The 25,116-nt window shown below is 56.7% G+C and overlaps 1 protein-coding gene across 5 annotated transcripts in view; it reads right to left on the bottom strand.

Annotated features, from left to right (window-relative positions):
- PRKAR1B (protein kinase cAMP-dependent type I regulatory subunit beta) overlaps positions 1–25,116 on the bottom strand; it is a 96,814-nt gene that overhangs the window by 45,519 nt on the left and 26,179 nt on the right. For all 5 annotated transcript variants that reach the window (XM_060077824.1, XM_060077825.1, XM_060077826.1 and 2 more), the window contains exons 3-4: positions 24,713–24,883; positions 22,315–22,406 (exon numbers count right to left, since the gene is read on the bottom strand). In XM_060077824.1, the coding sequence (XP_059933807.1) occupies positions 22,315–22,406; positions 24,713–24,883 (263 nt within the window). The remainder of the gene's footprint in view (positions 1–22,314; positions 22,407–24,712; positions 24,884–25,116) is intronic.

Genomic DNA, 25,116 nt, shown 5'->3' with positions numbered 1-25,116 from the left:
TCTCCCGCTGCACAGCCTGCGCGAACCTCCAGGAAATCCTCAGCTCGTCCATCACCTCCAGTGAGGGTCCTTGGTTCCCAGGCTCATCTGCACAGCAGGTGGTGCCCCGACCCGGCCCGGGCTGACCCCTAAGGGACCAGCGCTAGTCCTACATGGATGCCACATCTTGGGAACCCCAGGCCACCGTGCACTACAGGACGCCATCATCACAGAGCAGGTGTGACCCCCATGTGAAAGCTGACAGCGTGGGAGGCCCCTTCCCCAATGCCTCCACCCCGTGCAGGCCACGCCCAAGGTCAGGAGTGGAAAACACGGGGTCCTGGAGGCCTTCCCAGCCTGGCTCCCCCCTCCCTTCTCATCACTTCCCAAGATAGGAAACGTTTTCCAGGATAAAAGCCTTCTTGCTTATTTTAAACCCAGTGGGCCCAAGGATCAATCACAAGGTCCAGGCAGCGGTGCGATCAGGGCAGCCAGACCTGCTGAGTACGTGGGCGGGAGATGCCAGAGCGTGTCTGCCAGATCCCTGGAAACACCCACACCCAGGGCTTGGGGAGCTGGGGATGTGTGTTCTTTCCACGACTGCTAAACCAATCAGAGGCTGCTTCAAAGGGCTGGACGCAGGCCTGCAGAGGGGGCAGCGGATGCACCCACCAGGGCCAGATACCTGGCCGAGGCTGGGAGGGGGAAGGGCACAAACAGGGTCCGGCCAGGTGAGGGTGATGCTGGCGATCACAGGTGAGCGGCTGAGAAGTCCCAGCAGCCTGCCGGGCTGGGGGTCTGGAGGGCTGAGAGGGAAGAAAATGCAGTTGGCCACGGCCCCAGAGGACGCCCGTGACAGCACCATCTGCGACAGCCACAAACCAGCGTGCCTGCCCGTCGCTGGGGGGCCTCTGCACATGTCCCTGGGCCCAGCACAGTCACCAAATGGTCAGGGAGGCTGTGTCACCAACGTGGACAGTCTCAAGGACACGTGCAACGTGAGCGCCACGTGTGAGACAGGGCGTGCAGGACACGACGAGGGCCCACGAGCCAGGCCAGCACAGACCCCACCACCGGTGACTTCCTTAAAAACCATCACTTTACTTATTTTTTTTAATACATTTATTTATTTTTGGCTGCGTTGGGTCTTCATCGCTGCACACGGCCTTTCTCTAGCTGCTGCGAGCGGGGGCTACTCTTCGTTGCAGTGGCTTCTCCTGTTGCGGAGCACGGACTCTAGGCATACAGGCTTCAGTAGTTGTGGCACATGAGCTCAGTAGTTGTGGCTCACGGGCTCTACAGCGCAGGCTCAATAGTTGTGGTGCACGGGCTTAGTTGCTCCGCAGCATATGGGATCTTCCTGGACCAGGGCTCGAACCGGTGTCCCCTGCACTGGCAGGTGGATTCTTAACCACTGTGCCACCAGGGAAGCCCAAAAACCATCATTTTAGACGTGCACAGAGCACCACGTCTGGAAAGCCCGCCCCGCTCCTTTCCTTCGAGGGGCTGCTTGAGACCCCCGTACGCACGTGGACAGCAACAGCTCACACAGAGAGCACACACTGGCTCAGGGACAATGCCTCCCGCTGTTGCCCAGCCCGACAGCTGCCCCACGCCCGCACCCAGCCCCGCCTTGGGAGGCCATTCCGTGCCCCGGGCTCAGGTCCCACGCAGCCATCCGTGTCCGCCCCCAGCCAGCAGCCCTGGGCCCCCATTGGGTGGCGGCACTGGGCTCCGAGGGCGGGGGAGGCCAGTGGTCACAGGGCACACGAGGTGAAGCCGCCTCGGTCCACGGAGGCTTCAAGCTTCAGGACGTGCCGCGGCTTTCTTCACTGGTGAGGATCTCATTATACGCGGCTGTATTTGTTTTTCCCCTTTGAGGCAGTAAGACCAAGGGCACGGCCGCTTCACGCCGCTGGTTCTCCCCTGAAAGCGCCGGGGCTGGATTCTTCTGCTGACTCTCCGGGCCCAGCCGCCGTGGCTCGACACGCTTGGCGGTGCCTTGTGAACCAAGGCAGCTAGAGGGGCCCACGGCCACCCTTTCAGGCCTGGGAGCCGCCGACCCCAAACTCAACCCCATGCACCACCCCAAGGCACGGCAGTAGGCCTGGCGCTGCCAGGGGATCGACACCTTGTTCCAGTCCTGCCCTGAGGCTCACTGGCCAGCGGGCCTGGAGAGCAGCTTCCTCCTCCGTGAAACGGGCACAGATGTGACCAAGGAGATGACGTGAGGGGATTTATCTCCTCCTATCACCTACGGCTCCAGCTCTGGAACAGCCCCAAAGACCCAGTGCTGTCAAAACCCTCTATAAACTGCCAAGGCGTGAGGTCCAGGATGCATGCCAGATGGAACAGGCGTGTGTTTAAGAAAGCGGGGAGGGGGTGTGAATCTCTGTGCACATCCGCTGACTCACTCTCTTACTTACCAATCTGCTACTTCAACACACAGGCAAATCCTGTGAGTAAAAGGGTCCCCACAGGCCTTAGGAAGGAAGCTGAGTGACCGGCAGGGACATGGGGTAAATCAACGATCCGGTGGACACACCTTGTTGGTGGGCATGGCTTTAGAACCATGTTAATATTTTACACAGTTATAAAAACAAGACTGGGATTTGAAAAATGACACTTACAAATCAAAAGTAAAAGGCAGCAAATGAACTGAAATGTGTATCCAATGGACAGCATCGCCTCCCAAAACGCAGATGCTTCGGGGCAAAATAAGCCGGAATAAAATCTTAAACAGTTTTTGCTGATCAATTGGTGGCACTAGTAACAGTCTTGTTATTCTAAGGTCGGGTGTGTGCGTGCGTGTGCTCGCAAGTGTGGTGCAATAAAGCAAAGAATTCTTTTGTTGGTGTCATTTAGAGCTGGCATTTTCAGCGTGGGAGAAAAGAGATAAAGACATCAAATTAACCACGTTACATTAAAAGGAAGGAGGGAAGGAAGCCAAGCCAGCCAACCTGTAGCCCTGAACTGGAGCTGGAAGAATCAATATGAGCTCATGCAACAGTTTATCTTAAAAAAAAGTCCTAGGGCTTCCCTGGTGGCACAGTGGTTGAGAGCCCGCCTGCCGATGCAGGGGACACGGGTTTGTGCCCCGGTCCGGGAGGATCCCACGTGCCGCGGAGCGGCTGGGCCCGTGAGCCATGGCCGTTGAGCCTGCGCGTCCGGAGCCTGTGCTCTGCAACGGGAGAGGCCACAACAGTGAGAGGCCCACGTACCGCAAAAAAAAAAAAAAAAAAAAAAAAAAAAGTCCTAGTTCTGTGTGCAGAAAAAGCCCAGCAACAATGACAAATTGAAGCAGTGAGCACCCCCAGTGCCCAGAACATGGTCTCTAAATACAATTTCCCACCAAAAGGAACCTAGATTCTTTAGAGAAAAAACTGACTCCAGGTCTGGGGCAGAAAACATACAAGATGAGCCGGCAGCCTCTTGAAATACCAGAAAGCAGGGAAAATGACAAAAAAGGTGAGGCTCAGGTCAGAGGATGCGGGAGCCTCACGAAGAGGCTCCACCAGGCAGAGAGGGACAGTCTGGGCGTCACTTGGATAATAACCGCAGTGGATGAAACAACAAAGTGGACTGAAGTCAAGGGGCTGGGGAGGGATGGTGACCAGGAAGGACACGGACTCAGGAAAACCACAACTAATGAAGGTCCGTAAGGGTGGTGGTGGAGGTATGACGTTTACCCAGCCCTGAAGCCTGGCACATCTCCCCTCCCCGTCCGGTGCCCACCTGCCCTGCATCAGCCCTTTTGGTCGTGGCTCTGGATCTGCAGATGCTCTGGGTTCCATGTTCTATATTCCTTGGTTCACGTTCCATGGCACTTCCTAAGCTGCTGTGAGACCCAAATTCACTGTCTTTCCTAATCTAATGGACGCCGCGTGGTGGGCTGGGCCCTGGCACTGTGGAGCCAGTTCTCCTAAGCGGGCTTTGTCCACAAGTCCACGTGGCCTCCCACTGGCTGCAGGCGAGGGGGGAGCCTGAGGCAGGCACCCCAGGGCAGGGACAGGACATCGCAGCCAGTGCGGAAGCTGAGCCCTGGACCGCCCCTCCCAGGCCCCCTGGCTCTCTCCCTCCCTCCCCTCCGGGGGTGCCCACACCAGAGTCACCCAATTCAAAGCCCCGGACATTTCCACCCATGCCCTGGCCACCCTCCAAGGTCATAAACGTGGGCATGTGCAGGGTGGGCCTGCCTCTGGCGTCCACCTTCTATTTCAAATACCCCCTCCCGACGTCCTCGCCCCCAACCACAGGGGTTGCAGTACCTAGGGGCACTGGGATCTCCCCACACGGCCCCCAGCCCGGACGCCCTGCTCCCTGGGTGCCTTCCCCACGCTCCCTCCCACCCCAGTAACCCTGAACTCCTCCAACCCAGAAGCGGCCTCTGCATCCCACCCCCAGGATAGGCTCGGCACAGAGGACGCTGGGTGGACGGATAAAGGAGGGAGGAGGGACAGGGGTGGGGGGAACGGCACTCCCTCAAGAGTCTGGGTCCCCCGCTCCGGGCCCAGCACCATCCTAGCAAATCTGACGTGTAGTTTCTCACTTTTCATTTAGCTTCTTGACAGGCTGAAATATGGAAGCAGATCCTCAGAGGAACTGTGTATCTGGCCAAGGTTCCCAGCGAGACCCCGGTGGAGCTGCGCTCCAGACCCAACCCAGAAGGCTCTGCAGCTTCCTTACTGGGTCAGGCAGGAGCCCGAGTCGTGGGCCCAGCTCGACCTCCTGCCGCCCGAGGTCAGCCCAGGGTGAGGGCACAAATAGGGCCACCCGCCTGGGTCTCCCCGTGTCCTCAAATGCTTAAGCCGCTTGCCCACCTTTGAAACAGTCGGGCGTGATGAGGCGCGAACCCCACAGCCGAACTCTAGCCACTGCTCTGGGCGCGCGAGCAATCGGGACAGACTTCGAACCCGGGCTGTGGGTTAGCTAGGAATGTCGTGTCCCTGAAAGATCCCAGTGTGACAGCCATCCCCTGACACCCCTGAGATGTGCTGAGGGGTTTAGGGACGGGTCACGTACTCCATACGAAGCAAGGACAGTGACAGCAACCATCAGCATCAGGACCATAACAACGCTCAGACGCAGGAGGCGCAAAGCAAACGCGCACACGCCCCGAAGTGCCAGCCAGCGCGTCCAGGGGGCGGGGCGGGCCCATCCTCCTTGAAACTTTTCTCTTTGAAATATTTTCAAAATAAAAGTTTAAAATTTAATCAAAAGGCAAGAAAATAGATTTCACAAAAATCTGGACTTCCAGCTCCTCTGGAAAAATCTGGTACCTGGCCACCCGGGCCCACTCCCCAGGGCAGAGGCTGCCACGCTGGGGTCCTGCTTGCTGTAGGCCCCGCCACCTTGTCAGCTTCCCTGCAGGCCCCCGAGTGTCCTGGACTCTGGATCCGAAGCACACAGACGCCCAGGCCTTGCTCCCCTCTGAGAACGGGGACCCGAGAGGGGCCGGCCACAGAGTCTGAGGACCTGACTAGCGGTGCACACGGTCAAGCCGCTCCCTGGGACACTGGGATGCAGGCCTGGAGCCCGGAAGGCTGGGGACGTGTCAACCACCTCCAAGATCCCCTGGGACCCTATCCTGCAAACAGCTTCAGAGAAACGCCCTCTCTCCCCGCCCTGTGCAGGCCGCGGGGGGGCCTGTGAACAGGTGGACAGAGGGACAAGCAGATAGACGGGACCCTTGGTCTTCTGGGGTGCAGCGAGGTGAGGCATGAGGCTGAGGGGCTCGGCAGCCAGGAAGAGGGTCCAAATTGCAGCTCCCGGACCAGCTGGGGCCTGGCAGGCCAACCGCTGGGCCTCAGCCCGTCACCTGCAAAGTGGAGCGACTGACAGAGCCGTGGAAGCATCAGAGCCACGCCCGGCACATGGCACATGCACCAACGGCTACGACCACTGTGTCCCTGCCCCCACGCGGCACTATACTCACCCGATGCCGGGCTCCTCCAACAGGGGCCTGGGGTCCGCTGCCAGCCCCGGCCAAGGAGGCCTGATCCCAGGGCCCCTCCTGCCCCACCAGAACGGCCCCTCCCTCTCCAACAGCTGGAGCACAGTGACCCCAGGTGGCCAGCACCTCCCAGCCAATGGCCACCAGCTGTAAGAAATAACACGGGGGCAGCCCGTGTGGCCATCACCATCTCCCCAGAGGTAACATCTCGGGAGACCACAGCACAGCACCCAGGGTGCCAGCACTGATGCCGTCCAGATGCACCAGGACCCCACCCCAGTCCCTAACCCCTGCTCGCCACCCATCCGACCTCCGTTTCTATAACTTTGTCACCCTGAGAATGTTACTTAAATGGTGTCATGCAGGATGTAGCCTTTGCGGATTGGCCTCACTTGGCACACTCCCCTAGAGACTCACCCAGGCTGTTGTGTGTGTCAGTAATTCGTTCCCTTTTTTGGCTGAGTGCTGTTCCATGGTATCCACTCACCCACTGAAGGATACCTGGGCTGTTTCCAGTCTGGGACTATTACAAATAAAGCTGCTATGAGCAAAATTAACATACAGGTTTTCACGTGAACATAATTTTCCACTGCTCTGGGATAAATGCCCAAGAGTGTAATTTCTGGGTCACATGGCAGTTATATGTTTAGTTTTCTAAGAACCTACTAAAATGTCTTCCAGGCCGTAACAGCTGCCGTTCCCACCGGCAACAGACGAGAGGTCCGGCTCCGCCCCATCCTCACCAGTGGTTCGCATTTCAACCATCCTGACGGGTGTAGAGAGATTTGCATTTCCCGCTGCCTGAGGACTTGAAACACCTCCTCATGGGTTTGTTTTCCATCCAAGTGTCCTCTCTGGTCGAGCGTCTCTGCATGTCTTTGCCCAGTTTCTAACCGGACTACTTGGTTTTGTATTGTTGAACCGTGAGAGATCTTTATATGTTCTAGATACCAGTCCTCGTTCAGATGTGAGTCCTCAGCTTGTCTTCATCCCACGTTCCACGTGTCTCACGCTGCCCTCCCTGGAGGAGAAGGTCACTGCAAACACCTTGTATCCGCCAGCCTTGCAACCGTGGCAGCACCCGAGTGCGCGTGGCACCCAGCAGGCACCCAGCAGGCACGTAATCAATTCTGTGGAACGAGCATCTCCAGAAAACCCTGAGTTCCTCGATCTGGCACACTGTCATTTAAATTTCAGTCCCATGCCCAGATAAACAGTGCCGCGCATGCTTAGCCGCAGAGTAACTTTCCCCCTAACTAGTCCCAGAGCCATCAGCAGAAGTTGGAGAACATGCCTCACATAATTAAAAAACCATTTGGAGATCTCACCCTACTCCCCACGTGGAGATAACACACTTAGTCATGACCTACAGGTTGTCCCCCGGGGGCTCAGGATGGGTGAAGCCCCCGCCCCAAAGCCCAGAGCCCTCTGGGCTCGGACCCTCTGCCTCGGGGGTGTCCTGGTGTAGGGACGAGGCTCCCTCTTCGCCAGGCCCCGCCACTCCCGCCCTGCTGCCCACCCACCTCCACTCCTGTCCACCAGAGCCCCCCAGAGCTTCCACAGCCAGCCCACCCTGCTGAGAACCTTTTCTTCTTCACGAGAGCATCGAAAAGAACGCAACATTGCAGGATTCATTTGCCAAAAAAAGTGCAGAACTTGTCCACTGAAAACGACAGAGGATTTCTGAGAAACTAAAGGTCTAGATAAATGCAAAGACATTCCTGTTCATCACTTAGAAGCCTCAATACTGACAAGACGCCAGCTCTGTATCAAATCAATCTATAAATTCAGTGCAGGCTTTTTAAATAGAACGTTATCTAAAATTCATATGGAAATGCAAAGGCCCTAAAACAGTCCAGATGATTCTGAAAAAGAAGAACCAAGTGAGAGGGTTTACACGACCTAATTTCCAAACTCACTGTAAAGCCACAGCCATCAAGACTGTGTGGTGTTGGTGTGATGATATGGCCCACAGATCAGTGGGACGGAAACCGCAAGCCCAGAAATAAACTCTCACATTTATCATCAGTTGATTATTGATGAGATGCCGAGACACGTCAGTGAGGAAATAACAGTCTCTTCAACAAATGGTGCTAGGACACCCAGACGTCCACATAAGAACACCACGGCCTTAGACCCCCACCTCACACAAAAGTGACTCAAAGTGGATCACAGACCTAAATGGAAGAGCTAAAATGATAAAACTTCTAGAAGAAAACATGATAAAGTCTTCATTAATGTGGGTTAGGCAAAGAGTTCTTAGATAAAACAACAGAAGCATGATTCTTGAAAGAAAAAACTGATAAACTGAACTTTAAAAGACATTGTGAAGAAGATGAAAAGACCGAAACACAGACTGGGAGAAAATAACTGTAAACCATGTATCTCATTAAGGGCTTGTATCCAGAATATATAAGGTGCTCTTACAACTCAACAGTAAGAAGACCAAGAACTCAAAAAATGAGCAAAAGATTTGAAGAGACATTTTGCCAAAGAAGTTGTATAGGAAAAGTACAGGAAAAGACACCCAATCTCCTTAGCCGTCAAGGAAACGCAAATCAAACCCACCACGAGATGCCACAGCCATTAGAGTGACTATACTTGGAAGACAGACGGCCCGGAACCTCAGCAGGGATCAGAGAGGTAGGAACCTCATCACTGCAGGTGGGCCTGGAAATGCGCAGCCACTTTGAAAAACAGATGGTTTTCTAAAAAGTTAGACGTAAAGGTAGCCTCCAACCCAGAAATACCACCATTAGGAACCCACCCAAGAGAAACGGAAATGTGGGTCCACGCAAAGACTTGTACAAGCGTGTTCACAGAACCGCGAGCCCCTGCCTGACTCTGCCAGGCCCGGGGTTGTCATCACCCCACACAGCGCACTGAGCCTCGGGTGTGCACGGGGCCGAGCAGGGGCAGGCAGGAGGGTGGACCAGGGTGCAGAGATGCTCTACCCGACTGAGATGACAGCTCCCGTGTCCAGAGCAGCCCTGAACCGTCAAGGAAGACCCATCTAAATCCTGCCTGCATCGCCCACTCCAGGCTCCTGACGCCCCCACCCCAAGGGTGGGCACCGGGCCAGGTAAGTCATCTGTGTGCAGACGCACATCTGGCAGAGGACAGAAGCAGGACAGTGAAGTCCAAGTTCTTACTGGGTGGACAAGGCTAGGACCTGAGGCCCAGCTCTAAGGAGCTTCAGCACCACAAGCCCAGCCTCTCGGGGATTTTTTTTCTTTTTAATTTATTTATTTATTTATTTATTTTTGGCTGTGTTGGGTCTTCGTTGCTGTGCGCGGGCTTTCTCTAGTTGTGGCGAGCAGGGGCTACTCTTCGTTGTGGTGCGTGGGCTTCTCACTACGGTGGCTTCTCTTGCTGTGGAGCACGGGCTCTAGGCGCGCAGGCTTCAGTAGTTGTGGCACGTGGGCTCAGTAGATGTGGCTCACGGGCTCTAGAGCGCAGGCTCAGTAGTTGTGGCACACGGGCTTAGTTGCTCCGTGCACTTCCGTTGCTTCCCAGACCAGGGCTCGAACCCATGTCCCCTGCATTGGCAGGAGGATTCTTAACCACTGCGCCACCAGAGAAGCCCTCGGGGATTTTTAAGGAACAATTTCAGCGCTTCTGGACAGACGTGGGGAAGTTTAGACTTGTGAGCTTTTCTGGTCCTGCAATTCTGAGCACCAAGTAGCAAGACGGGGACACAGAGGACGCAGCCTCTTCCTCCCAGGGTCCCGGCTAATGAACGGCAGCTACTAAATCACTGAAAAGAAGAGCAAAAACGCCGTTCCTCACAGAGCTGCTCTCAGAATCATCGTTATTTCCACCCAATTAAGCCTTGTCTTCCGTGAAAGCATCACTTGGAAATGGCCCTGTTCTGGGTCCAGACCCCTGAACTCGTGACAAGCCACACAAAATCACACGACGAGGAAATTGCTCGAAGGGGAGCCAAGCTCCACACTGCAGCGCAGGTAATTAACAAGAAGCCACGTTAAACAAACTAAATTAAAACCGAGATTTAAATGCTTAAAGTGGCCATCAGCCCGATCATAAAAGGAAGAGGTTCGAATCCAAAAGGTGCATGAGCTGAGCTCACGGCTCCACAGTGAAAGGAGTAGAGAGGCCTGGCAGGGCCAGGAGGCCAGGCTTCCCCAAGAGGCAAGGCCAACGAGGACCAGAGGTGAGGGGCCACGGCACGAGGGCAGAAAACGAGCTTGGGGGTAAAGGGCCACCCCCGGCCACCTGACACCTCCCTGTGGACACCCAGCAGGCCAGGCTGCTCAAGCTTGTGTAGACAGATCCCATCTCTCCACCTGCCACCTCCGCCCTCCAGGCCGCATCAACCCCGAGCTTGCAGGCTCCACCCTCCATCCAGTCCACCAGCCAAAGCCAAACTTGGGGCAGTCTACCAACCTGGCACTGTCACCAGTCTGTCCACTGCTCCCCCCGCCTCACAGCCCGCCCTCCATCCGTCCTCCACCTGTGGCCCCCGTGATCAGGGACCCCAGCAGCCCCAATGCATGTGAACTAGATCCCCAGTCCCCAACTTGGTCCTCGAATGACCAGGGTCCTTTAATATGGCCACACGCTCTGTCCTTAAACATCTAAAACGTTTCATTGAACGTTTACACAGTTGCAAAACGGAGGAATTTCTGGGCTACTGTAAATGCTGACGTTTTAACTGCTGAAATTGTTTGTATTGCTCTTTTAAACATAGACCATGAAATAAAAATCCATAGCGTCGCAGTTCACTTTACGTGTCATCTCGCCTGGGCCGAGGGACGCCCACTTAACTGGTGAGACGTGATTTCTAGGTGCGTCTGGGTTGGTGTCTGGGAAGAGATCAGCCTTTGAATCCAGACCACGTGAAGACGGCCCTCCCCGTGGTGGGCGGCACCACCCCATCCCTCGTGGGCCCAACAGAACAGAAACGCAGATGACAGGAGATCCGCTCTCCACCTGAGCTGGATGTCCGCCCTCCCCGGCCTTGAGCATCCATCTCTGGGTTCTCGAGCCTCTGGACTCGGGCTGCACAGCCCCACTGGGCCCTGGGCATCCGGCTCACAGGCGGCACCTGGTGGGGCTTCACGGCCTCCACGACCCCAAGAGCCAGCCCTACGTTAAACGGCCTCAGACACGTCTCTATCCTCCGGGTTCCGTTTCTCTGGAAAGCCCTGATTCACCACGGGGACTGGACACCCACCAGCTCTTTAACCAAGAAACAGGGGGTGTAAAAAACCCTCCTAGCTGGGATTTTTGCATTGTTCCTTCTCTCCTTGAACAGATATTTCTACTGCTTACTCACAGAATTTATCCTAATGTAAAAACATTTATGCTTAAAAGTATTTTATCAATCACCCTGCCATGCTGCTCTGTAAGAGATGTGTGAATCTTTGCAATTTTTTCCTATGACTAGAAGACTATAAGTATTAAAATTTTCCTTCACGATTGAGTTTTTACAATTATTGGCAGGGACTTCCCTGGTGGCGTAGTGGTTAAGAATCTGCCTGCCAATGCAGGGGACACGGGTTCAAGCCCTGGTTCGGGAAGATCCCACATGCCGTGGAGCAACTAAGCCCCGTGCACCCCAACTACTGAAGCCCACACGCCTGGAGCCTGTGCTCCTCAACAGGAGAAGCCACCGCAGTGAGAAGCCCGTGTACCACAACGAAGAGTAGCCCCCACTCGCCGCAACTAGAGAAAGCCTTCGTGCAGCGGCGAAGACCCAACGCAGCCAAAAATAAATAAATTAAAAAAAATTACTGGCACAGAGCTGACTAAAAGTAAATACATTAAATTTTGATAAATAAATATTAAATTGAGAAAGTAAACCTGTTTTGGAAACACATCATTTAGAGTACGTATATGATGCTGATTTGTAGCACCTTATTGAAAGCAATATGGTTGTCCCAGTGTTTGGTGGCCCAAGGCACCTGGGGGCAGTCTACCCAGGGAAGACCCAGGGTGAGAGCTGGGGGTCCCCTTTGAATGGGAGAAGGCTGATCTTGAGAAAGACGGGGAAAGCCTGGCCTCGGCTGCAGACACCGTCCCTGGCAGCTCAGTCCAGAGCTCGAAGCCAGAGGCTGAGACCTGGGACTCGCACCCTGTCTGCGCAGCCCCTGGAGGCTCACGCCAGGGTCTCCATGGCCAGCCCGGGGCCATGGCCCTCAGCAGCGGCAGGATCTGCTGCTGGCCCTCCCGGCCCGGCCAGTTCTGACCCCCAGGCTCTTCCCGGCCCTCAGACTGGCCCTCTGCCAGAAACTCGCTTCCCCTGCCCCTCATGCTTGCCAGGTTTCAGGTTGAAACACCCCCTCCTCCAAGAGGAGCTCCCTGGCTGCTCTGTCCAGCAGAGACCTCACCCATCCCTGCTCAGGTGCATCTCCCGCACGCCCCCTCCCCTGCCCACCTGCTCACTGCCTTAGGATAGGGCCAGACACCCGCTGGGCGGGCAGGTGAGCGGGAGTGGCTCCTGCCTGGGGACCGTGGCTTTCCTGCCTTCCTGGGCAGAGGGAACATTCCCGAAGCTCTCAGAGGTTACATCACTCGCCAAGGTCATGCAGCCAGCAAACAGCAAGGCCAGGACAAGTCCAAGGTCATCTAGCGCCAGCCATGCTCCCAACCCCAGCTTCCGGAGGTCTCAGCCTCCTCCTAATAGCAAAGCAGCCCCTAACATCACCACCTCTCAGGGCCAGAAGCTCAGAAGCCCGGGGGCCACGGGGCATGTAGGCCCTGCTGCTTTCCAGAAGCTTCCCTGGGCTCCTCCCCACAGTGCCCCGCCTGGACGTGCACGCAGCCAAATAAGGGGTCCGCAGAGGGAGCCACCTTTCCCAAATGGGGAGAAGGGGAGAGCCCTGAGGACCGGCTAGACCCTGGCCTGGCTGAGTAGGGACCATACGCAGGTTGCTTCACCCCCGAGTCCCCACCTCCTCACCTATAAAACGGACAGAGATTAAGACACACCTGCGGGGTCACCGTGAGAGACGGATGGAATCAGGTATGTCAGGTGCTTGTGGGGCGGTGTGGATGAAGCTGCAATAGATGCAGAATCAATACCAGCCACGTCCTCCTTGGAAGGATCTGAGACACCAAACGCTTTTGGAAGAAAACTGCCCTTGGCTCCCGGGGCCCCAGGCTACACGTCGTGCAGCCTCACGTGTCCCACAAATGCTCCCGTGGGAGAACCCACGAGAGCCCCTTGGGAGGCAGCTCCCCGCCACATAGAGGTTCCAGCCCTGGCCCGCCCCCACCCCAAGCGAAGCTAAGCCAGGAGGCGGAGCAGCCCACCTGACCCCACCTGTAAAGTGGGGAGGGTCCCAGGGTCACGTCGAAACCAGGCTCTTTGGTCAGTGGTGCAGGGCTGGACTGCCCTCAGCCTCCTGCTTAGACTTGGGTTACAGGGTCCAGCCACAGCGACTTAACAAACAGACATAGTCAGACTGGGTTAAAACAAGGTCCACTCCTAAGGCCCATAGTGGACTCAATCCCTTCCCAAACCATGTGGTGTGACAGCTGGGGAGGGGCAGGAGTGCCGGAGAGTCCACAGCACCCATCACAGGTGGTTCCTAGGAAGGCCAGTCGAAAGGTTAAATGAGCTACACACACCTAACATGGTGTTATAATTCGTGCTCACCACCACCACCATCATCATCATCACCATCATCACCACCTTCATCATCATCACCATCAATATCACCATCGTCACTGCTGGTGCCTAAAAGGAATCCCATAACCAAGACAGGGACCCAGCACTGCAGGCAAGCATCAGGACTGAGCCATCCCAGGCTAGACCCAGCCCCTTCCTCTACACATTCACAACTAACAAACACTGACCACCTCCAGTGGTACCACCCTGGTTCAAGACACCATCACCTCACCTGGGTTAGCAAAACAACCTCTCAACTGGTTTTTCTACTTCTCCTTGGTCCCCTACACCTTCTACTCTGAACACAGGGTTAGACTGACCCTACTCAAATGGAAGTCCTGACAGGCTAGGTATACGCTCAAGCCTTCCAGAGGCTCCCATCTCAAAGTAGAAGCTGAAGCCCTCACAGTGACCCAGAAGGCCCTATGTGTTTAGCCTCATTGTGTCTGTGTCCGCATTGCCTATTCCTGGCCTCTTTCCTGGCTCTGCTCTAGCCTCACTGACCTCTTTGCTGATTCTTGAACATTCCAGGCATGCCCCTGACCACAGGGCCTTTGCACCTGCACCCCTGCTGCATGAATGCTCTTTCCCCAATTGCCTGCCTGGTCTACTTCCTCTTTCCCTCGAGTTCTTCCTCAAACCTCCTTCCGAACAAGGCCTCCCAGGCCACCCCATTCCCCACTCCTCCCTCGAACCTCCTCCACCTCACGCACTGTGTCCTCCAGCTGTTTACCTGTCGGCTCTTCATCTCTCCCCCGAGAATGGAGCTGCACGGTGGGGAGGGTGCCTCTGTTCACAGCACACCTCTGGCCCCTGGAACAGGATGTGCCGTGAAGGAGACGCCACACCTATGAGATGCACGGCTAAGCGCGGCCTCCGCCACAGGGCACGTCTCCAACTGCCACCTATGACGCAGAGTCCAGAGACACCTCTGGACATACGAGAGCCACGCTGGGCAAGGGTCCCTCCTCCTCGCATGGGGGGTGAGAACAACCCTACCTCACAGGTCCACTGGATGCCAGGAGATGGGGCGAATGGCTGCTCACAGGGCCAAAGGCCACGCGGACAGGAGTAGCAGGATCTGCAGCAGGAACTGGCCCACGTGCCTCTGAGAGACGAGGGTCCCCTGTGAGCACACGAGGGCCGTGGAGGCCACGTCCACCTGCCCCCAGGGGCAGCGTCCCCAGGGCTGTGTCCCCTCTGAGGGAAGAGCAGCATGCATCTCCCCACCTGCTCCCCAGCACAGGCCCCGACAGCCAGGCTCAGCCTCGCCACATCCCAGGACTTGTGTCCACAGTCAAGGGGCAAGAAACCTAGGAAGTTACAGGGTGGGAAGAGCCCAGGGAGCCAAAGGGTTAAAGAGGCCCGTTTCCGACGGCCTGAAAATTAGGATGGAGCAGCTGACAGAGACGGTGTGTCCTCCCCACAGCTGTTCCCGGAATCAAAGCGCATCTTTGTCTGCCCGACTCTTAGCAACTGTTGCATTTCCTGAAGGACACGCGTGAACCAGCTGTTGTCTCACAAGATGCAACGTGGGGTGGGCTGGATCCTCAGCGAAATGAGAAAACACCGACTATCAGGGGGCGGGGGGGTCCTGGCTGTTCCCACCCGTGCCCTCAAGCGCCACGAAGGGGATCCACCCCAGCAGACGGGAACGCGGACCCCCGGCAGGACCCATTTCAGAAACAGAGCCGCAGACAGCAGCCCGCACACGACCCAGCGAGAAAGCCGCCCCCGTGCGCCTGCGGGATGTGAGGTGAACGTGAGGACAGGAAACCATAACAAAAAGGAGCGTCTCGCACTGAAACATTTACAGGTGGAACCGGCTGACGGCTGGGCTTCGTCTCCAGTGGTCCAGGGCGGGGGCGGGGGTGGGAGGGAGAAACCACACTGGCCACAACTGACGTCCTGAAGCCGTGGCTCATCACACCGTTCCCACTGCTGTCGCAGCCAAAGACGTACCCCCCCGGCAGCCAGACGCTGAACAGTGGTTATTTTTAACCTAACAGAGAATCACCGAAATGCTTTTCATGACACCAGACAAAAGAAGCTCCTTGGTAGTAAGAAACACACACGCACCACACACACGTACCACGAACACACACACACCACATACACACACACATACCACGAACACACACACACACCACGAACGCGCGCGCACACACACACACACACCCCTCCAGCAGAAGGCAAGGTCACCCCCCTGCCATACCTTCCAGAACGTGAAGCCGGCCCCTCCGAGGTCCAGGAGGAACAGGCCGGGCTGTGAGACCACCTCTGGGAAGACGCCCCAGGAACTGTCCACACAGGGAAGACACCACGCGCCTTCCTGGCTTCTTCTTGGACTTCTGTTTAATGAAGCGGCAGCTCTCCACTGAGCTCGTGGCCTAACCCAGATTCAGCTCACCGGCCTCACTCCCTCGCACCACCAGCCACAGCCCAGCTTGTTTTCTGTGCCTACTCTCGCCCCGCTGTCCTTTGCCCATGCTGCCCCCGCCGCTCGAACGCCTGCCCCACCCCTCTCTCGCCTGTCCTTGAAGACCTGGTTCAAAGGTCACTGGTTCTGCAAAGCAAGCACCCTGACCCCAAGGGACACGAGACCCTTTCCTCCTCTGTGGACCCCCAGCATCCACCAGACGCCGGTGGGACCACCCACGTCCCAGGAAAGGACGACTCACTTTTTAAACGTGGGTCCCCCCAGGGAGGACTCTCGACGGGAGGGGGGCTGCGTCGAGGGTCCCGAAGCGACGAGACGGCACGACGCTTCAACCAGGGCCCCTGTTCTGCGGGACGAGGGGTGGCCACGTGCCTCTCTCAGGGCCGCTGCAGGGCTGGGAGGGACCCCTGTGTGACTAGCGCTCTCACCCCCCGGAGCCATGAGCAGCGCGGGACTCTGCCTCAGGAAAACCGGTCGCTGCCCCCCAGAACCTGCGTGACCTTGGGCCATTACCTGCCTTCTCTGAGCCTCAGTTTCCCCACCTGACACATGGGGGGGTACCTGCATCTGCTGAGAGGCTGGATGGGCCCCGGCCAGCTGGTGAATTCCCCACACCCGGCTGGCAGGCAACTTCCTACTTGTAGTGACCAGGGCTCAAGCGTGGAGCCAAGCCAGGGCCCCAGGTGTCCCTCCATCCTGGGGCTGGATCGACACTGTGAGGGGCTGGGGGTCAGCTCACCAGCAGGGCTATCTCGAGGGTCCCTCCTTTCTAGAGAAATGGCCCCACTTTGCGCCTCTCTGGCCTCAGTTACCCATTGCCTGCGGGCATCTCCAATCACGTTACGGGGTGATTGTCAGGTGACATCAACAGTGAACCGGCTGCTGTGAGAAAACGTGTCTGCAGCGTCCTGGAGACCTCTCACCACCAAACTCCACAAGTTTTCAAACATCATGGCACCAAATAAGCGAGAACCGTGGGCGAGGTTAACAGGAGACTAGGAGCTGGGTGATGCAATCACGGCAGGAGGCAGGTCAGCCCAGGGCAGCCCCGTCCCGCCGAGGCTCACATCCCAGCTTCCCCCGGGCCCAGCTGGGTGGCCATGGCAGCTCGCTTGCGCTCTGTGTGCCTCCATGCTTCACCTGCCCCAAGCCGCCACAACGAGGCCAGCACCATTCTAACAAGACACTGCCGACAAGGCCTGCGATCGGCTCTGGCTCAGAGCTCGCCGTGACGCAGGCTCCAGGGTCCCAGGTCTCAGCCTCGCACTTAACATGGCTCCGACCCCACAGGGTCACACGGCCCGCAACATCCGAAGCCAGAGGTCTCCTCTGCCCAGAGTGAGCCTGGCTTTGTGCAAAACGAAAATCAAACTTTTTGCAAGTTCAACCCATTAAGCATCTCCTCGATGAGGCCCTGCATTTTCCAAATGCTAATCTTGGTTTTTAGTATCGCCTGAAACGACGGCAGCAAACCCCAAAGCTGCAGCCAGGCTGCAAGAGGGGCTGAAGTGGCTCGGAGAAACAGAGTCTGCTCCCTGAACTGACTGTGAATTCAGCAGACGGGTGTGCTTTTCTCATCACCCGGGGGCCCGAGCCAATTTGTGGAATAACAGACTGCAGAGACATGCGGGTGGGCGGAAGACAGACAGCTGTGCGGCCAGGGGTGCAGCCAGAGGCCTGTCTTAATTAGAGCTGCAGGGAGCACAACCTGCTGCCAGCAAGGCCGCCCCAGGGTGCGATTCCCTTGCTGCCGCCCGCCCGCCTGTCTGGCGGCTCCGGTAATGAGGCCCGGGCCGTGGGCCCGAAACGCAGTGCCACTGCCTGGACCCTGCCCCCGACGCACACACGCAGGGCCTCCTAATCATCACGCTTCTGGCTTCCAGGGGCGCTCCGTCTCCAGGCACCCTGAGTCGGCAGGCAAGCCGGGAAGGGACCTGATGGAACCCAAGGGCCCCCACCTCCCTCCCTGGGGCCTGGGTGCACCCTCGGGGGACAGGCTGGGATCCACAGCACATGCCAGGGCTCTGGAGCATCCTGTGGCTTCCTCCTGAGCCTGCTTGGGCCCCTGCGTCCCCAGGAAGGACAAAGTCTCTGCCATTGCTCACAAGAGCAGAAGCCAAGTGAGGAGGCTGCACCTGCCAGCCCCCCAACCTGGACCTTCCCCAGGACTACTCAACTCTTCAGCAGGGCTCTGAAGGGGCCAGCCCAGGGCACGAGGACATCCCACACCAGCCCCAACTCGGACATGTGCTGCTTGGCCTGGAGCAAGGGGCAAGGGCCCTCCCCTCACTGTTCACTGAGACAGGGCGACAAGCCAGCCTCCCAGAGTCCTTTCTGCTGTGTCCTGAGGCCCAGAATAGCCCATTTACTTATCTCAGGCCCAGGATGGAGCAGAAAATGACTGTGGAGTGGTCTCAGGGCCAAACCAGCCCCTTCCTCAGACTAAGCACTGAAGGGCGGAGGGGTCTGGCTATGGGCTCCATCTGGATGGCCAAGCCAACCTCAGAGGGGCAAAGCTGCATCCAGAGAGATGCCCACTAACTTAGCCCTACCCACAAGTCAAAGGGCCAGAAAGATGATGATGATGGTGATGATGGTGATGACAATGGTGATAATGGTGACGGTGATGATGATGAAGGTGGTGACGATGGTGATGATGATGATGGTGGTGATGATGGAGGTGATGATGATGGTGATGGTGGTGATGGTGGTGATGGTGGTGATGGTGGTGATGATGGTGATGATGATGGTGATGATGGAGGTGATGGTGATGATGATGATGGTGGTGATGATGGAGGTGATGATGATGGTGATGGTGGTGATGGTGGTGATGGTGGTGATGGTGGTGATGGTGATGATGGTGGTGATGGTGGAGGTGATGATGGTGGTGATGATGGTGGTGATGGTGATGATGGTGATGGTGGTGATGGTGGAGGTGATGATGATGGTGATGGTGGTGATGATGGTGATGAAGATGGTGGTGATGGTGATGATGATGGTGATGATGGTGATGATGATGGTGACGATGGTGATGGTGGTGATGGTGGTGATGATGGTGATGATGATGGTGATGATGATGGTGATGATGGTGATGATGATGATGGTGGTGATGATGGTGGTGATGGTGGTGATGATGGTGATGATGATGGTGATGATGATGGTGATGGTGGTGATGATGGTGATGATGATGATGGTGGTGATGATGGTGGTGATGGTGGTGATGGTGGTGATGATGATGATGGAGGTGATGATGGTGGTGATGGTGATGATGGTGATGGTGGTGATGGTGGTGGTGGTGATGGTGGTGGTGATGGTGGTGATGATGGTGATGACAATGGTGATAATGGTGATGGTGATGATACGCCCATGGACAGTATCTCACTCTATCCTCACTGCAAGCCTCAAAGTAGGTTTTATTACCCTCATTTGACACTTGAGAAAACTGAGGCTCTGCCAGGTGCTGTGGTTTGGCCAAGAGACACTCTTTTTATTTAGGGGTGGAAACTGAGGCTCCAAAGTATCCACACAGACCCAGAGAAAGCCTTCGAGAAATGCCGACTAGAAATGCCGCCCCATCCAGAAGGAAGCCCGACAGTTTGGGGTAGGGGCTCTGTGCCTCAGCCACGTTGCATTACCTTCTCTTAAAGCAAAGGGCTGGAACACAGTCTTCGCCTTGTCTCCCCGCTGATGTAGCTCCATGCAAGCTGAAAACACTGACAAGGGCAAAAGCACCCAGCCTGAGACCGTGGGATGTTTCTTGTCCTAATCCTGAATTTAGCAGGAGGCATCATAAAGCAGCACACGTTTTCTCCCGCATGGATTCACCCACATGAATATTCTAGTTACTCTACTCACGCCGGGAAGCAGAGGGAGCAGCAGGCAGCGTCCACGGCGAGGCTCGCCAGACGCCCTGCAAACTTGGAAAGAACTGGGCGGCACGCGCCAGACCGCAGCCGAGCAGAGACGAAGCTGCGAAGCCCAGCGCCCAGCAAACTGAGAAAAGCAAAGGCCCTGGATGCTGCACCGGGAGATGTCACGTGGAAGGTCAGGGGACAGCGTCTCCCTGCCCACGGCCTCTGGAACCCGCTTCCAGAACTGTCAGCCCGTCTCTTTAGAGGCCGTGGCCAGAAACGGGAGCCTGTGCGGGCTTCGATCTGGAAAGTGAGTTTTCCTCTGTGCAAAACAAAAGATCTGAAGCAGACACTTCCCATGTGAAAGCTTTCTTTCCAATCCAGCCTTGAAAAGAGGAATTTTAATCCAACCATCTGCTTCCTCCACTTCTCGTCCACCTGGCTTTCGGATGCAGTAAAGTCTGAGGCAGAGGGAGCCATGCGGCTCTGGAAACTTAGGGCCGAGGGCACAGGACCCCAGCATACGTTTCCTGGACACACACACCCAGAACGGCCCAGAGAGGGAGTCCAGCTCAGCTGCCTCGGCCAGGTTGGCCCTAAGCTAAGACTTTCTGAACCCGCTGCTACCTGGGAGCTGGAAGGGGCCAGGAAAGGGTGTGACCTGCTGAAAAGCATTGTGATTCTGAGCCCAAACCCTTCTGTTCTGGGCACAAGAGTCCAGGCCACTGAACCACTCAGCAGCTTCCAAGGCCATGAACCGAGCAAAGTGTCACCAGTAATCAGAGAAACGACACCCTCTCTCCTCAAACGTGAAATAAGGCGATGGTACCCGGTGTGTCCGGGGCAGGGGAAGCCATCTCAGCAGAGGGAGATGGGGGAGGGCGACCGCGAGGTATCACATGTGTCCACCTTCCGTGGATCCACCAGGAGCCGGCAAGTGCCGGAGAGCAGAGGGTGTGGTGAGGCTGACTCCCCCAGGGAGCGGGCACGGACGGTGGGCCCAAGACAGAGGACCAGCCAGCCCCACCCCTGCCCCGTGCCACAGGCTTCTGCAGACAGGGCATCTCCACCTCAGCCTGGATCACAGCCACCCCGCCTGGGAAGCACGCTGCGGGCGAGGAGGGACCACCCCTAATTGCAGGTCCTCTGGACGTCCCTGCGGCCCTCCTGGGACCAGCCAACACAACGTATCAAAAGCCTAAAAACCCACACTGGCACGCCAGCCCCTCTATCCTGCAAAAGCGCCATTCCTCACTCTTCACTGAGACCCCGCACCATGGGAAACTAGAAACGTCCACAGTGACTTTGGCAAGGGGAGCGGTGGACAAACCGACCCATCCCTTGATGGAGGTTCATGCCCACAGCCAGCGCACAGTGGTCACACGGGAGGCCCCCAGGCCTGCGTCACAGGAGGTGCGTGTGTCCCGCCTGTTTCCACACGATACGCACGTGGAGAACGGCCTGGAGGGGCCAGTCCAGGCCACGGCTGGTGGTCGCTGTGGGGAGGAGGACGCAAAGAGGCCCTCTCCCTTCACTCCATGTATCTGTATGTCATCTGCACATCTCGTATGGACTGTTCCCAAAATGTGCTCAGTTATTCTAATGAAGAATCACTGCCTGCCAAGAACGGAAAAAAAAATTTTTTTCCTACATCATTTACCCTTTGATCCACGTCGGGGAGTTTATCTTAAAGAAACAGACAAGTACTCCCGACCAGCATACGAGTATGGGCATGTCATCAAAACGCTGTTTATCATAAAAAATGCAAACAGCCATGGCAGGAGAGCAGTCACGTCACACAACCCTATAGAAACAGGGACCACAGACCACGAAAGCCTCTACTGACAAAGAGAGACGCTCACCACCTCTCAAGTGTGACAAACTACGGAGAATGTCATTCCGTTTTGTGACAATACAGGGTTACGATATGTGCATAAATTAAATCCTGAAGGACAGCCCCCAACATATTCCCAGTGATTACTTTTGCTTTGTGGCTTTAAATTTTCCAATCTTCCCAATTATTTACATGCTCAGCATTCCCAAGCAAAGCATCCCAGCCCCTTCACTACCCCCAGGCCCACTCCCTGGAATAACTTTCGCCCCCACCCCATATCTACCCCCGAAGCCCTTCCAGCCCGTGCTGAGTGTGACCCCAGCTCAGTCACCCTCCCACAGGACCCCGTGCTCCGCAGACAGACGTGCATTTCACCCGTAAGCCCACGAGGCAGGGAGTTCAGCTCAGGCACGGCAGGCCCTCTGCAAGCAGAAGAGATGTCTTGCTGTGACAAGGTCGGCCTGTGGGCACTTTGGATCCCAACCCAGATTTGAGGAGGCAGCCCAAGTGCACACAGTGCTAAATTTCTAGAGGCCACCCCTGCCCCGTGAGCCCGTGCTTCCAAAACTGACCCGTGTGCCCTGGAGCTGGACATCCTGCCAGCCCCACTCCCGCACCTACCTTCTCTCGTTGTCGTCCAGATGAGCGAAGAGCACGTTCCTGGAGATGGCTTTGGCCAGTGCCGTCATGGTCTTGTAGTCCTTGGGGATGACCTGCGGGGAAGCCCAGGAGCGTCACACCTGTGGGCACCCTGGACCAGGGCCTGGACCCAGCTAGCCCTCTGCGCCCCTCCTTGACCCCGAGAAATTGGGCCGCTCAGCCTTCAAGGTGTTATTACCAGTGAGGGTAGACAGAAATCTTGAAATGCTAGCTGCATGTCACAATTTTTGGAGATTTGAAAAATAAAGAAGAGACAAGGGGCCCAGAGGGACCCGAGAGTTGGCGTATCGTCCAGAACTCGGGGTCTTGGTGGACAGACGCCGGTGGGCTTCAGAGTCTGTAAAAGATGCTACAAGGCCTCCAGGCCCTTGGATTATTATGTCTTTTGTTTTTATTTCTTTACTCCACTGGCTTTTTTGTAGGTAATAAATACTTGTTGAAATATCTGAAAACTGGAAAAAAAAAAAAAAGATACCTTGACCCAAGGCTGGCTCCACCCTTTCAGGTCATGATGGAAGGGCTGGGTAGGGGCCTGGACCTCGTTGACCAAATTGTGGGTAAAAAGTCATCCCCACGCCCGCTGGGACCAGCCTGGAAAGCTCGAGGTGTGTCCAGTGAATCAACACCCAGCTGACGACCAGCACTGGCATTTCCAACGCCAAGATTCCTCCCTTAAAAGACACCGAGGGGAGGCTGTCTGGACCGGGACGTGACCCCCACCTCACGCTCAGCTGCCCCTAAATCTCTTCCAGGCTGGGGGCAGGTGGTGACGTCGGGACCCCGCATGTGGGTACGCCCCATCTAAAACCATGGAACCCTTTACAGAGAGATCCCTGAGGGGCAGGATGGAGCCCCCTGAAGAGCCACTCCAGCTCCAACCACTGTGTACTAGCTTGGATGTGCAGGCCTTGGGGGGAAGTGCCCTCCAGGCTGCACCCTCTCCCCTCCTATAACACCCTGGGTTACTGTGGTGACACGTCACACTTGGGGAACCAGCTGGGTACCATCCTAGCAACTAAACCCACATGTCTGTCCTGTTTCCTTGGTTTTACCCAGATCCCACCCAGGCCACATGCAGTCATCATGGCCCTTCAGCCCCTCTGGTCTGTGACAGTTTCTCAGAGGAGGACTGGCAGTTATTTTGCAGAATGTCCCTTCATCTGGGTTTGTCTGGGGATCTCCTCCAGGCTAGACAGGGGTCCAGGGTTTTGGGAGGAAGGCCACAGAAGTGAAGTGCCCTGGTGGGCTTTTAAGCTGCACTTTTACTGGTTTTATTCCCTGATTATAAAAGTACTAAGTACTGGGGAGGGGCTGGGCATGGTTGCTTCATGGGCACAGAGGTTCAGATTTGCAAGATGAAAACGTTCCGGAGATGACGGCGGTGACCACGGCACAATGGTGAGAATGTGACCTGGATGCTAAACGTGGTTAAAGAGGTGCTGTGGCCCAACTGTCCCCAAATTCACGTGTGGAAGCCCTAGCCCCCATGGTAAGGTGTTTAGTGATGGGGCCTCGGGAGGTGGCTGGGTTTAGGTGGGCCCCCAAGACAGGATCAGCACCCTCGTAAGTTGAGACCTAGAGATCTCGCTCTCCCCAGCCCGCCCGCCACGCAAGAACAGGCGAGAAGGCGGCCACCTGGGGGCCGGGAAGGGAAGAGGGTCCTCACCAGGGACCCACCCTGCCGGCACCTGGATCTCGGACTCCCAGCCTAGAGACTGTGAGAGGGTAAACGTCTGTTGTTTAAGCCGCCAGTCTTTTGTTACAGCAACTTGAGCGGACACAGACGGGAAATTCTACTATGCACATTTTGCCATATTCTAAAATAAATTTTTGTAATAGGTCAAAAAATTTAAAAAATTTTTTGAAGAGTAAAGTTGGCTGTAGAAATGCATAAGATGGAATGGCAGGCCCATGTCCAAGGCAGGGCTCAGGGGCACACGGAGCCACCAGTGTGCTCACACCGGGGAGCCCCCTGACAAAGGTGTGCCCTGCTCAGCATGAGGGCTGGAGAGAGAGGGAGGATGATGTCCAGGGCGGGGGGGGGCACCCCTGGGCGGCTCTGAGGTTGGGGTCCAGCCTCGAGGGTGAAGCCAGGAGAATAGGACCCACGAGGCCCTAGACACGGGGCTCCTCCTCCCACACCCCACGACCTGGCCGTCCCGCCCTGTCCCCAGCCTACTGGGGTCACAGAACCATGCGGGTGGGGGGGCCCTAAGAGAGCCTCAGGCAGGTACGCACCGGGCTCAGGCCAGCGGGGACCACGACGACCTTCCGGAAGAAGAAGGGAGGCCAAGGCCCCGAAGCCTGGGATGCGGGTTGGGGTGCAGGGCGGGGGGGGGGGGGGGGGGTCGAGGCCCACCTTCCGCACGTAGGACACAGCGTCCTCCTCTGTGTACACCTCGGCGCTCACTCCCCCACGCCGGTGCCGGGCTTGCACCACCGGGTTGGGCGGCGACGGGGACACTTCCTCGTCGTGCGAGTCCGACTGGGAGGCTGACTTCTGCTGCGCCAGTATCTGTCGGTTTTCTTCCTGGAGGGGGGACAACGCAGAGTGGGTGAGAAGAGAGGCCATCTCGGCAGAACCCCAGAGTCCGTCCCGGAAGGTCACGGGGTCCCAGGAAGGCCGGGGACCCAGCGCATCCCAGCCGGGGCCGCCCGACCCGCCTCCCTGGACTTCAAGGTTACCTTCAAGCCCACCGCCTCCCAGCCCACAGCCCTGCCGGCCACAGAGCCCTGGCTCCAGAAGGCTTTCTGTTCCTTCCC

Source organism: Mesoplodon densirostris, chromosome 16 (genome assembly GCF_025265405.1).
Source record: "Mesoplodon densirostris isolate mMesDen1 chromosome 16, mMesDen1 primary haplotype, whole genome shotgun sequence".
Lineage (NCBI taxonomy): Eukaryota > Metazoa > Chordata > Mammalia > Artiodactyla > Ziphiidae > Mesoplodon > Mesoplodon densirostris.
This window is presented reverse-complemented; position numbering and strand designations above follow the sequence as displayed.